This window comes from Vanessa cardui, chromosome 25 (assembly GCF_905220365.1).
Source record: "Vanessa cardui chromosome 25, ilVanCard2.1, whole genome shotgun sequence".
Classification (NCBI taxonomy): Eukaryota; Metazoa; Arthropoda; class Insecta; order Lepidoptera; family Nymphalidae; genus Vanessa; species Vanessa cardui.
Genome location: NC_061147.1, coordinates 3,936,322 through 3,950,282, shown reverse-complemented (window position 1 = coordinate 3,950,282; position 13,961 = coordinate 3,936,322). Strand labels below are relative to the sequence as shown.

General features: G+C 33.0%; 1 protein-coding gene and 1 non-coding gene across 2 annotated transcripts in view; both read left to right on the top strand.

Annotated features, from left to right (window-relative positions):
- LOC124540563 (twitchin) overlaps nucleotides 1-13,961 on the top strand; it is a 110,366-nt gene that overhangs the window by 35,275 nt on the left and 61,130 nt on the right. The window contains exons 54-73 of the mRNA XM_047118239.1: nucleotides 108-344; nucleotides 455-591; nucleotides 3,907-4,032; nucleotides 4,120-4,549; nucleotides 4,639-4,744; nucleotides 4,837-4,997; nucleotides 5,416-5,554; nucleotides 5,852-6,066; nucleotides 6,389-6,720; nucleotides 6,812-6,995; nucleotides 7,075-7,199; nucleotides 7,286-7,463; nucleotides 7,560-7,684; nucleotides 8,838-8,997; nucleotides 9,176-9,309; nucleotides 9,429-9,600; nucleotides 10,215-10,366; nucleotides 11,069-11,219; nucleotides 11,617-11,725; nucleotides 13,468-13,664. Coding sequence (XP_046974195.1) covers nucleotides 108-344; nucleotides 455-591; nucleotides 3,907-4,032; nucleotides 4,120-4,549; nucleotides 4,639-4,744; nucleotides 4,837-4,997; nucleotides 5,416-5,554; nucleotides 5,852-6,066; nucleotides 6,389-6,720; nucleotides 6,812-6,995; nucleotides 7,075-7,199; nucleotides 7,286-7,463; nucleotides 7,560-7,684; nucleotides 8,838-8,997; nucleotides 9,176-9,309; nucleotides 9,429-9,600; nucleotides 10,215-10,366; nucleotides 11,069-11,219; nucleotides 11,617-11,725; nucleotides 13,468-13,664 — 3,570 coding nt within the window. The remainder of the gene's footprint in view (nucleotides 1-107; nucleotides 345-454; nucleotides 592-3,906; nucleotides 4,033-4,119; nucleotides 4,550-4,638; nucleotides 4,745-4,836; nucleotides 4,998-5,415; nucleotides 5,555-5,851; nucleotides 6,067-6,388; nucleotides 6,721-6,811; nucleotides 6,996-7,074; nucleotides 7,200-7,285; nucleotides 7,464-7,559; nucleotides 7,685-8,837; nucleotides 8,998-9,175; nucleotides 9,310-9,428; nucleotides 9,601-10,214; nucleotides 10,367-11,068; nucleotides 11,220-11,616; nucleotides 11,726-13,467; nucleotides 13,665-13,961) is intronic.
- LOC124540587 lies at nucleotides 12,494-12,655 on the top strand. The gene has a single exon (XR_006967150.1). It is a non-coding gene; the product is annotated as a U1 spliceosomal RNA (small nuclear RNA).

Sequence of the window (13,961 nt, the reverse complement as noted above, 5' to 3'; positions counted from 1 at the left end):
AAAACATTCTTCGAAAGAAAATTATGGGTCTCTAAAACAAATAAAACGGAAATCTTTGACTTTATCTAAAAAAAATTGAGTACTCCGAACAATTATTTCTCCCACAGATCAAACTGGATACCTCACTATTCAAGTCGAGGGTAACCCAGCACCGACCTTCAAATTTTACAAAGGTGTCACAGAAATCATTGAAGGTGGTCGTTTCAAATTCGTTACTGACGGCGAAAATGGTCTTATCACACTCTGTATGAGGAAAGTAAAACCAAACGATGAAGGAAAATACAAAGTCGTTGTTAGTAACATTCACGGCGAAGACTCAGCTGAAATGCAACTTTATGTGTCCGGTAAGTGATATATCTATATATACAAGAAATAAATAAAAATAACTTAAACAAAATGCGATACATTTATACTTGTATAACGACTGAGGATGATATTACTATACTATACGTAGATGCCAGTGGTATGGACTTCCGTGCTTTACTCAAGAAAAGGAAATATGCTAAATGGGGTGAAAAGAAGGATGATCCAGATTGGGGTGACTTAAAGGAAACCGAAAAACCAATTCCACCACTAAAGAAAGTCGAAAAGGTAAGGTAGATGTACTAGTTTACTAGTGTAAAAATGATAATAATAATGTACTCAATGAAAAGAAGAAAACTAAGAAGGTGGTGATATAAAATGCAATAAAAGCTAAAAGATAAATAAAATGAAATATTTAAACTGATAATTTGAAGAGAGCCAATGGTAAAATTATTATCTAAATCAGCAATGCGCATTGATAGCATTGCTGTGTTTTAATAATTTTATCACTAACTCTCGGTTTAAAAGATTTAAAGACAGCTCCATCAGGTAAACTATTAAAGTATTTGTTGAATGTTCATTGTCAAACTTTTACATTCAACCATTTAAACGATGAAGCATATTCGAAGAATAAATGTATTATGGTAGTAAATGTATATTAGTCGAAATTCGCCATATTACATTTACATACTGACGGTACTGAAAACATTGCTAAAAACAAAAGTTATATACACATTTTAAGTGGAGTAAAACTAACATCACAAAATACTAGACACACACACAGACTTGCGCTATCACAATATTTGTGTATTCATACTATATGTGTCGCACAATTTTTTTATTTGTTGTAAGGAAATGAGATTACAAAACTGTAAAACATCGTCTGCATCATAAAATTTGGTTCTTAGGGATTAGAGACTGGATATTTCGAAGATGAAGATCACATTGTGGTCGTATCGGAAGGTGTCGAGATGTTTAGATTCCCGTCCGACAGGCGCAGAAACTCCTCAAATTGGTCCTGGTTCAAGGTCCTCAATATTTCTGACAGTATCATCTTTCATTCCAATCTTATATTTCTCTTGAACTTTAACTTTCTCTACGTTTTATTATATACATATGATCAATGGGACGCCATATGTATTAGTTTTATTTTAAATAACAACTCTTTAGTTTCAAATCTAATTTAAAAAAAAAACTTGTCAGTTTTACGCAATGAATATGTCAATCTATCATACTTCGCAGTGGGACAACGTTTATGTATGAAAGATTAATTTAAAAAAACACATAATGGCCGGGTGGTTCATAAGAAAAATAATAGACATTTTTCGCGTTAGTATTTTGGTTATAAAAGTAAGTAATGCAAAATAGTTTAATGTTCTCTAATAAAGATAGAATGGTCGCTACATTTTCGACTAAATATCTTTCCATGAATATTAGAACATTGCTTACATTAACGTAGCTTTTCATCATTGTTTACACAACACAAAGAGACAAATCTATAAGTTCTGCTGTCGATTCTAGGGCATATATGAGATAAGGAGACGTATGTCTCTTCCCGAACTAATACCCGATTGGCCCGCTTTGATGGAGACTGTCAAAATAAAGGTTCGATAAAATGGAGGAATAAAAGTAAACCTAAATAGCAATAAACTTCCGTTCTTATTGGAAAAATTAAATAAGAAAGTGTTAGAATTACATGACATCATAAATGTAACCAATGACAAATTTTCAACAGGATCGGATGTTTGTTTTAAATAATGGAATGTAATAAAATGATAAATAAAGTAACTAAAACTATCCTCTAAATTATTATTATCGATTCTTCATTCGTTATCATTGCAATTCTTTACTTTTGTAAATTTAATCATGAGGACATTGTGTAAGATTGATAATGGTAATTTAAGAGCGATTTAAAAAACAATGGATTTTAAATAACCGGCACAAGGTTTTTGTATCACCACTTCACTATTTTCTTCTTAACATTTTTCAGGGAATGTAAGTGGAATGAAGTTGATGATCATTCACTTTATCTTGGATTGTTGTTAAATAAATTTGATTTCAGGTTTCTGTGACGTCGGTTTGAGGAGCTTTTGTGTTAAAATATTCATTTGATTCATAATTAATTTCAGTTGATGCATTCGGTGTATGCAGATTTTGGAATTTTGTTAAAATTTTACGTGTATATACAAAAGTGCTGGTAAAAAAGGCATTTCAGTTTTAAGGAAAACCGTCTATACGTTACAAATATTTTTATATACTCTAGTAAACTAGATACATAACTCACGCAAATATATTACATACAATATAAAAACAGAATCGTTGATCGGTAAAAACAACCCTATTCGTTCGTACCTAAAGTCCAGTTTCGTTTTTAAGAAATTGTCAATAAGAGTTCACTAAGGATTTGTGGATATTTTATAGAGATCCCAAAATAGAAGACCGTCTCTAGCGGAACTGATTCCAGATTGGCCGGTGCTGCACTCGTTCAAAAGAAACGAGGTTTGACACCGCGTTTGTCCGTCGTTAGATGACACAATGCATCTTGAATTGTATCACTAAATGCAATTTGTCGCACAAGAATATATCTCACGTCCACACTTGAGCATAAATCTGTCCAGCAAGATTAGAAATGATCGTCTTGCACTGATATCTAAAATTAATTATATCAACGAATGACCTACAAAGAATTTAAATTCACATCAGATAACGTCGGCCGTGTAACAGACGATATATTAATCGTTTCAATAAATGCTATCGCTTTTCGGTTCGTGTCGAGAGTATTTCAATAAATATTAAATCGGATACGAGGACAATTTTACTTTCAGCATTTCATATCTATTTTTCAACATTCCAAACTTTAACTTAGTTTTTTTTTAGTTTGACTTAAGTTTTTTTTTGCTTTCACGACACTTATTTCATGGTTCAACAGGACGAGCCATCTTAGTTATCAGTGCAAGCACTATATTACTTCGAAATCTTAGCAAGAACTAAATTCACCTCAAATAGTGTAAAGAGAGCACATCTATTGTACCATCTATTTTCTTCTATCTCCCTCTCAGGCTCTTCTGCACTCTACGATATTTCTAATAGCAGCACTTCGCACCGGGAATTGTATAGTGACATCGATGTTTTAAAGTATTTACGTAATTCATTCAAAAATAATGAATATAGCGTACATTCTATTTATTTTATAACACTGACATAAAATTGAAAATTGATTCATTATTTTTGAGTGATCGTTGTGTCCACTGTCCACAAGTCTTCGGATACGCCCACTTTTGCACATTTCTTCAAAATCAAGGAAAATTCCAATTTCTGTACAGACGCATGGTGTTTGAAATTATGATTGGTGATGAAAGGATGGCTGATGAATTTAACACCTCGAATGTTTCATCATAAATTTCAAGTGTTCCATTCACTGTCACGCATATTTGTATTACTGTGTCACTTCTGATATTGTATGATCGTACAAAGTGTTCAAATGTGAAGTCGAGGTTACGGGTGATCAGCACATAGCTTTTTGTCTGACGAGCACTTTTTGTTATTGCACCGATTTAAATTCATGTTAATAAGGTATATTAATTATGCACAACATAATTTCAGAAACAAGAGTCATTCTTGAAGCCCCTCGTAGATCAATTTGCGAAGGAAGGTAAGGATAAGAAGGTTACCTTCGAAGCGATATTCACGAAACCGAATGCAAAACCGAAGTGGTTCTTCCGAAAGGATGTAAGTTACTGCAGTATAAGCACCAATATTACAACTAATACGATCTTTTCGAATACATATGTACAATAATACTATATTTCATTTTAGGAATTATTCCCTGGATCTAAGTATAAGATGACGAACGAACAAGATTCATATAAACTCATTATCATGAACCCTAAAGTCGATGATACAGGAAAAATTACAATTGAAATTGGTGGCATTACCAGCACTGCTTTCTTACAAGTTGAAGAACCTGATCCAACTTACAATTTCACAAAGCATCTGAAGAAAACACTTACCGGATACACGAAACATGAAACTGTACTTGAATGTACCGTGTCCAACAGTTTGGCAATCGTCTCCTGGTGGAAGGGAGAAACGAAAATCGAAGATGGAGAAGATTTTCAAATATCTAAAGATTTATCTGGTCAATGTAAATTGATAATTAAGAAGGCTAAATTAGAAGATGCTGGCAAATATTCTTGTAGAATTGAGAAACAGGCAGATAAAACCGAATGTGAAGTCAAAATTGTTGGTAAGTAACATGTGAAAGCTTTACCAGAAAAAATGTAATATAGACAAAAAATAATATTAAAAATGCCAATGTTTTCTCTACTTTTATAGAATACCCATATAAATTCACCAAGGTGCTCAAATCTCAACAAGCTATTGAAAAAGATACAATCACATTACTTTGTGAATTGGACGACGCTTCGGGTGATGTGAAATGGTAGGTTTTAACGTACAATAACCAAGAAAAACAATTAAAAATGATTGGTGTGATGTAATGAAACCTAATAAATATAATAAATGTGATCATAGGTACAAGGACGATCAGCCTCTTAAGGTAGACAAGCGTATCACAATAGTGAAGGAGGGTCGCAAGCGAAAGGTGGTTATCAAGGATGCGAAGGTTACTGATGCCGGCAACTTCAAGTGTGTCAGTAACGCCGATGAGACTGCCTGCGAATTGATCGTCAATTGTAAGTTAATATGCCCTTTGCAGCCTTTTCTCAAACATCTCAAATAGTTTAGGATTACCTACATGTTGAAACAAGTACGTTTCCCACATGAACTACACGTGTTTTCCAAATTTGAATTTGTTAGAATTTTCTTTGGGATACATTTAAATTTTTGAAACCTATTGTAGGTTTTAAAAATTAATCCATCTTTGGTATAAAACAAATGACAATAGAATTCTAAGAAATCTGATTGCTTTATTGGGATGGGATTATTACCTATTGTTTGAGGTTAATGGACCTAGTCTGCAAAAATGCAGTTCTGAACTTGAATGATCATTTATAGGTTTTCTTTACAAGTGATCAATAGGCTTACTACCCGTGTAAGTCTTTTTTATCTTTATAACAAAAAATATAACTTGATTACTTTATCATTTTATAGACTCTAATCGCTTCAACAAAAAGTTGAAGGATACAGAAGCAATCGAGAGGGATAAGGTAGTTCTTGAAGTGGAATTACAAGATCAAACCGCTGAAGCTGTTTGGTCTTTCAATGGAACACCCATTGTGCCTAATGAAAGGTAAGGTTGCTCAGTGATCTGATGCTAAAGCATCAAAAAGCAAAGCAAAAAGCATATCCTAATTTTTATTTTTAATGGTCAAAATATATAAGATTGTTTTTAACGTTTTCTTTATTTTATGTAACTTTTACGTATATCAATTCGAACCAACTGTGCACCTATGTTTTCTCACACACTTGAGTTTGTATTACATACATATATATTATTTCCTACGGAGATAGTACTTGCAGTAGCCGTAGTAGTCAAAATGTAAGGGGATTGCACTCATTTTAATAAATCATATTATTTTTTTAACAGGATAGAAATCAAGAACCTTGGTGGTGGTAAACACCAGCTTATTTTCAACAAGATTGAGATGGAGGATGACGGTGAAATCCTTTGTGAATCCGGTAAACTCAGCTCGTCTTGTAAACTGTCCGTCAAGCAAGGCGAGTCCAAACCTCAAATTGAATGTCCCGACGAGTTCAACGGGCCAGCTGGAAATCAATTTGTCATCGAAGTGCCTTATAAAAGTAAGTTTTCCCTTTTACTTAAGTCTGCTTTAAAGCCCATTTTATATTTTTTCCCATGTTTAATTTCCCATGCTCAATATTAGTATGTCAAAATCTATATATATAAATATCTTAAATTTAAAATAAAGTAAAAATATACAATTTTGTATACATTTAAGTCGTATAAAATCGTATAGAAAACAATAATTTTTATAACGACAATTTACGTAGGTATGTGTTACATGGCACAGACCCCCAATTCTTTCTGAAATATCATTTTTTGTGTAATGTTTTTTGATTTATTCCAATTTGTGAAATTTTTAAAACAAATACTTTCTTGCAGTTTCTGGCACTCGTCAAACGCCAATTGAGGCGAAATTACTTAAAGATGGTAAACCGTTGCCTAACAAGGAAGTTGAAGCGGTGGTTGAACAAGAGAAAGTTCTCTTCAAGATTAAGAGACCGACTAGAGAAGGTTCTGGAAAATATCAGATCAGGCTTTCAAATGCACAGGGAGAAGACTCCAAAGATGTCAATATCATCATGCAGACAGCGCCTACGCCACCCAGAGACGTTGAAGTCAAGGAAGTCTTCCAGACTTCATGCGTTGTTACATGGAAGGCACCTCAAGACGATGGTGGTTCTCCAATCATCAAATACCTTATTGAGAGACAGGTACATAATTAACTTATATGAAACATTATACTAAAATATTCTCAGTATATTCATTTATGGGTATGTAATAATTTTATTTATTTGATATTAGGATCTATCTCTCAAAGCTGCTTGGGACAGCGTTGCGGAAGTGGCACACGGCGAGCAGACGACTTATAAGGTCGAGGATCTCATTCCAAAGAAGACTTACAAATTCAGAATCCGAGCTGTTAATAAGATCGGTGCCAGTGAACCTGGTCTTTTCGCTAAGCCTGTTCTGGCTAAAGACCCATGGGGTAAGTTTCCATTTTAAAATAAAGTGTCCAAAAAAATGTCTAAAAATTAAGCTACATGTATAAATATATAAATTTCTAGACGAACCATCGAAGCCCAGAGGCGTGGAGATTACCGACTGGGACAAAGATCATGCAGATATCAAATGGCTTAAGCCAGACAATGATGGCGGTGCACCCATCACAGGATATGTTATTGAATACAAGGTATGAATATCAGAAAAAATCATACAAATATTAATTAAACCCAAATAAATATTGCATTTATTTAATCAATATATTCAATATTACAGGAGAAATTCGGCAAAGACTGGGTGAAAGGTGTGGAAGTACCCGGAGATGCATTGTCTGCTACACAAGACGGGCTTAAAGAAGGTTGCACTTATGAGTTCAGGGTACGCGCTATTAATAAGGCTGGCCCTGGAGAACCTAGTGACAGCACTAAGCCTATTGTTGCTAAATGCAGATTTGGTAAGGAAAATTATACTTTTGGTGATATTATTCTATTGTGTTCTTGCAACTATTTTTAAATGCAATCGTAATAATATTTTTTAATATTGTTTACAGTTAAGCCCTACATAATCGGTGAAGGCCTTCAGGGTATGATCATCAAAAAGGGTCAGGTTATATCCTTTGACATCAAGTATGGAGGTGAACCTGAGCCTGAGGTCAAATGGCTTCAAGGAGAAGAGGTAATTCGACTATCTTATCATATTGATTTAATTCAAACTTCCAGACAGCTATCAACACACTTCTCTTATTGAGAAGCTACAGTACCCTAAGAAGATTTTCATAGAATATATTACATTATTAAGACAATTTAAGAATGTCTCGAGTGTTTAAATTTTAAAGCCGTGATCAAAATCAGATATTAATACCATTTTTATTTTGTCCAAAAAAGAAACGCGGAAAGGCGTACACCGAGAAGGTCAGATGGGTGAAAATAAATGTTGCCACATTGTTCTAAATAATTACTCATACAGTTTACTCTTTTCTACACTTCTACTATGTGCTAACATGACTACACAAAAATATACATTACCGCCTTATCATGTTTTACAGAAGATATTAGCATTTTGCAAATATAATTTGGTGTAGTAGGAATAGAACACAAATTCTTCCTACATCAATGACACAACACAAGACCTCGAGATCAATTTTAATTAAAAATAATTATGGTTCATGCCAATAATTCTGTAAAACATTTCATAAATCTTATCGCAGTGGATGCGATGATTTATATTGTTGTTAAATTGTAAAAGCTTTCGATGTCTTTATTTATATCTTCAAATACTGAAACGGGATGCATTAAGGCGAGATATGAACATTACAACACTTATGCATTATTCTCATAAAAACACGCATGTCATTTACAATATCAAGAATATATGTTACATGTACACATATTATATGTTTACTCATTATATATGTTTACTCGTTCGAATGCAACTCAAATGGAAGATATATGTGCACCGTCTCACAGTTCACAAAATGTTAATCACTATGAATCTAGCGGAGCACACATGGTTTCAAATTTCAGAGAACCGTGTATTATTTACTGTGTTTAACACTAAGCCAGAACATTTTCCTAAATTGTATACAATTACACTAACACAACTTGATGTATGCACTATCACTAAACAATCGATGTTGTGACATTTTGTTTTATTTTTGATGGAATCTATCATAAATATCATCTAACTCTCAGCGTACAACCTACCAAATCCAAACGCATTTAATAATTTCCGGTTCTTAAACTAGTGTTAATTTATGATAAATTCCATTAAAATTTAAATATTCAATAAAAACATTATAAGCAATCACTAATATCTTACGATTAAATAGGAAATTCGCGACGATGGTGACCGTATCACCATTGACAAATATGAAAGGAACACTGTGTTGACGGTGAGAAGAACCACCAGAATCGACAGTGGAAAGTACAAGCTGGTCCTGACCAATTCATCTGGCACGTGCGAGAGCATCGCTGATGTTGTTGTACTTGGTAAGAATCATAAACCAACCTTTAATAATATAGATTTAATTGCTAGTAACATTGCAATGTACTTCATATAAAACAAGAATTTCAATATGTCCCTTGTTATTCAGAAACATTTAATTTATGCAATTGCTTAAGTAAAAATGTAATATTTATTATTTACTTATCTTAACACTTATTTCAGACAAACCAAACCGTCCAAATGGTCCCATCGAAATCACTGATATCCGTGCTGAGAAGGCGACCGTCAAATGGCAGAAGCCTGATGATTGGAAGGGATCTGATATCACTGGATATACTCTTGAAAAAATGGACATGGTAAGTGGAATTATTAAGCATTTTTTATTCATAATATTTTTTAAGTACGTTTTCTAAAGTATCTAGTGTTGTTATTGATATGTACCTATGTCAATTTTGAGAGTAATATATTTTCTCAGGATACCGGCAACTGGGTACCATGCGGTGAATGTGGCGCTGAACCAACGGAATTCACTGTCAAAGGCTTAACGCCAAACCACAAGTACAAGTTCAGAGTTCGAGCTGTAAATAAGGAGGGCGAATCTGAGCCTTTAGAAACTGATGGATTTATTGTTGCTAAAAATCCTTACGGTAAGTGAAGTTATCACTAATCCATTGTTCAATCTTTATATTAAAATATTGTTATAGAATGTTATTTTTATTATCATTGTTTGGGATGGAAAGGAACGTTTTGCAACCTTATTGTCATTGTCAATGTCAACAAATTTAAATTTTTGCCGTCTACAGTTTGTTTACAAACAAATTTAAGAAAGATACTACAACTAATAAGTACTGAATTTTTTATATATTTTACTTCAAAATGACAATGGTAAATACTTTGTAACAACTAGGATATTATTTAAGACTTATAAAATAATGCAATTACAACTTATAATTTTTTTTTTATAAATATTGGCCAATAGATTTTAATCGTATAAAATTCATAAGATTATTTCTCACCTATACAACAATTAAAATCGACCTAATTGTCTTTACAAATAGTATCTTGTAAACAAATCAGTTAAATTTGAAACTATTGCAAAACATTAAACATTTCATATGTCTATAAAAGAAAATAACCATTTCTCGTGACTCGATCAGAATCGTATTATTTTTTTAGTCGATTATTTTTCTGTATAAGGCAACCAAAAAAACAATAAAGAAGTAGGCAACCAGAGTCCTCATATCGTTTTTTTTTTCTTCAGATCCACCGAAGGCCCCAGGCAAGCCTAACATTATTGACTATGACAACATGTCTGTTACACTGCAATGGGAGCCACCAACTGACAATGGTGGCCGACCTGTTCTCGGATATGTCATTGAAATGAAAGACAAATTTACTGCTACCTGGGTTGAGGTAAGAACAAGTAACACACCTTGTTTATCTTATTTTTAAAGTAATCATAATCACAACCATCATAAACCTGCAAATAAAAAAAAAATTAACTATCTATTATTAACTAAGCTTAATATGCACTTGTTGACAAATTAGTAAATCAAAGTTTTAAATACAATTTACTAATCTTACAATTAAGGACATACTTATTATTAAAAAAATATTCATAATTTATATCATTTAACTTAAAAAAATCTGTCAGTAGTCTGTTACTGAAGGATTATAATATTTTCAGAAATTGCATTTTGACTAATGATGATAATTAACTAATAGATAGTAGTAGATAAATAAAGTATTTCACACATTTCTGAAAGACAATTCTGACGTTCAGAATTATACAGGGTACTTGTAACATGCCCCTCAGATGTGGTAACTTTTAATGGTGTACTAAAAATCCATAATATATATTTTAATGAAGTAAATAACCAGTCGACATCCATGCTATTCCAGTGCTGTTGGTGAAAACTTACAAAAATGCTTACCCATTAAGCATGATATTAATATCTGAATAAAATAGATAAAACACATTTTAACTTAGTCAGGTCACCGGAATTGAACCCACAATCTTTCACATATTCTTGGCTATTTCAGATCTTTAATGTAAGTAATGATAAAAGTATAATTTACATTACTAAATAACACAATTGTTTATTTATTGTATAGGTGCAAAAGACTCAAGATGTGAAGACAGAGGCTAAAGTGGAAGGTCTGAAGGAGAAAATGATCTATCAATTCCGTGTAAAGGCCTACAACAAGGCCGGTGTTGGTGATGCCTCAGAGCCCACCGAAAACCATCTCTGCAAACACAGGAACTGTAAGTGTACTGTTCAATATTCTTTATTTTTATTAGCTCTTTAAATTTTTAACAAGAAAATTTAGGGGTTTATTTACACATCTATAATTGTTAACCCTAGCACTACTGGTTGACCAAACCAGAATAAATTTAAGGTCACTAATAAAAAATACAGTCAAAATGATAACCTCCTCCTTTTTTGAAGTTGGTTAAAACAATTTAACTTGAAATTATTAAATTTTTTGTTAAAATAAGCTCTGGTGATAAAAGGGGTAATAACATATGTTATTTTTTAATTACTATATTTTTCTTAAAGTTTGTGTTAAAGACATAATATTATATTAAATTACGTTCAAGAATGAATTATTTAATTAAATTAAATTTGAAAACATAATATTTGTTTGTAATCTGTCAACAGTGAAGCCACGCATTGAGCGCAGCACATTCAAGTCAGTCATTATCAAGGCTGGTCGCACACACAAGTGGTCTGTGGATGTCATTGGTGAACCTCCACCGGAGACCACATGGTAATTATAATAATTAAAATTCTTAAGTTCACACATCAAAAACCAAGTTTAAGATCTTGTTGTTGGTACATGCACATTTAACACATACATTGCTATTGAACAAACAATTAATCTTAGAGCCACATTTTCTTTTTTTAAATTAAAACAACACTTTCCAACTATTTTATAATATTATTATAGTTATTATTACTTATCAATTTAACAGAGTTTTTAATGGTAGGTTAAGTTTTATAGCAATAAAATTTCAATTTAAATACACTTATATGAAGCTATCTGTCAAATGCTAACTAGTGAATAATTAATTTCAAAATGGTTGACACTAATATACTTCTCAACTACCTTTATAAAGTAATGTTTAAAGTAAGTTTATTATTAATAACTTGATCTCTATAGGAGAACTGTGAAGCTTAATCTGAATTGCTGTTTCTCTTTTGCAACGGCGCCCTCTTTGAATGAAACGATTCATTGTTAAAAGATAATTGGGAGTTATGTTAGGTTAAACTAGATGGCGCTACGTTTAAAATTTACATTTCTCTTGGATAATTATTGTAAAAATAGAGGATGGGTCATAAGTGATCAATAATTTTAAATTATAATTACAGTTCAGTGGTTCTTATCATGTAAAAATCGAATAAATGTAATTTTACTTCAAGACAAATTATTACCAAGCTCCGCTAGATGTCGCTGTGCTTAAAATCTCCCATTCTACATCGCGGTGGCTAGATTTTCGCGCAAATAATGACTACCCTAACCTACGCTGAGCAAAGCATACTTACCTGGCGTAGGGGATACCGTGATCATGAAGGCGGTTCCCCCAGAGCGAGGCCTATTCATTGCACTGCGAATGGGTTGACCTCTGCGATTATCCCTAATGCGGATAACTCGGACGCGTAATTTTTGGTAGTGGGGACTGCGTACGCGCCGTCCCCTCCGGAAATACATTGAAACTAGTCATAGGACATGGCTTCCCATATTATATTTACTCATTGCTTGTTGACTAATCGACTCGATTAATGACTTCAACAGTAAAAACTACTGCTATTAAAAATAAAAAAGATAACTATTTTACCGATTTTAATGAAACTTACACTGATCCATACGTTGAACTGTATCTTAGAAGAAAAATGATCATCTGAATACGATTTTTAGTTTTCGAGAAATTCATAAAAAAACATACAAAAATACGGTTACGAAATTAAGCACACGTGCTTCGAAGCTTAAATGGATCATCATCCTCAAATATAATTAAATTCTAACACTGTTACAAACACATGTCGAACTGATAACCTCCCTTTTCTAGAAGTCTGTTAAAAATGACAAGGTATAAGTACTACACAACTAAGATGTAGCATCGGCGAAATTCGTAAAACCGATCACATCCGAATTAAGTACGTTATCCCAAATTATCAAATTATATTTCATACGAATATGATCTTTACACATACGTAATAACTTGTAATATATATTCGTCAATTTGGCACATCGATTTACATGCACTTGCTTTCTCGGGTTGAACTGACGTGAGAATTTATAGCGTCGAATGGCGCGATAGGGAGCTATTTCTATTGGTTTTATAAATCGGCATCACGAATTCGCCGATGCTACATCTAAGTTGTGTTGTACTATAGCAGCATCATAATGTACAAAATAAATAACTTATTATAATAAGAGTAATTATTGGTATTATTGCTCACCTAATAATCAACAAATTCAAATATAATAATTATGATTGCTTATTCCAGGTCATGGCGCGAGAATATAAAACTGGTGAATACAGAACGCATCAAGATCGAGAATGTGGACTACCACACAGATTTCACCATCGTGAACGCGGTACGTCGTGACACCGGCAAATACACGCTCAGAGCTGAGAACTGCAACGGTTTCGATGAGGAGACCGTTGAACTTACCGTTCTCAGCAAGCCTACCGCTCCTAAGGGTGAGTTCGTTATTTTATTAGCGGCTTTAAAGCGCTACACTAATAGCGCGAAAAAGTTGAGATAGCTTAGTGGTTAGAACGCGTGCATCTTAACCGATGATTTCGGGTTCAAACCCAGGCAATCAAACCCTTTCCTTAATGAAAGAGAAGACCTTAGTCCAGCAGTGGGAAATTTCCGAGCTGTGTACTTTTACTTTAAGTGAAAAATAATTACCCGTAACACTTAATGTGTAACGAGTAGTTAGATTGTGATGATTTAATAATGAAGCACAAAATGAAATAAATATTTTACTAACT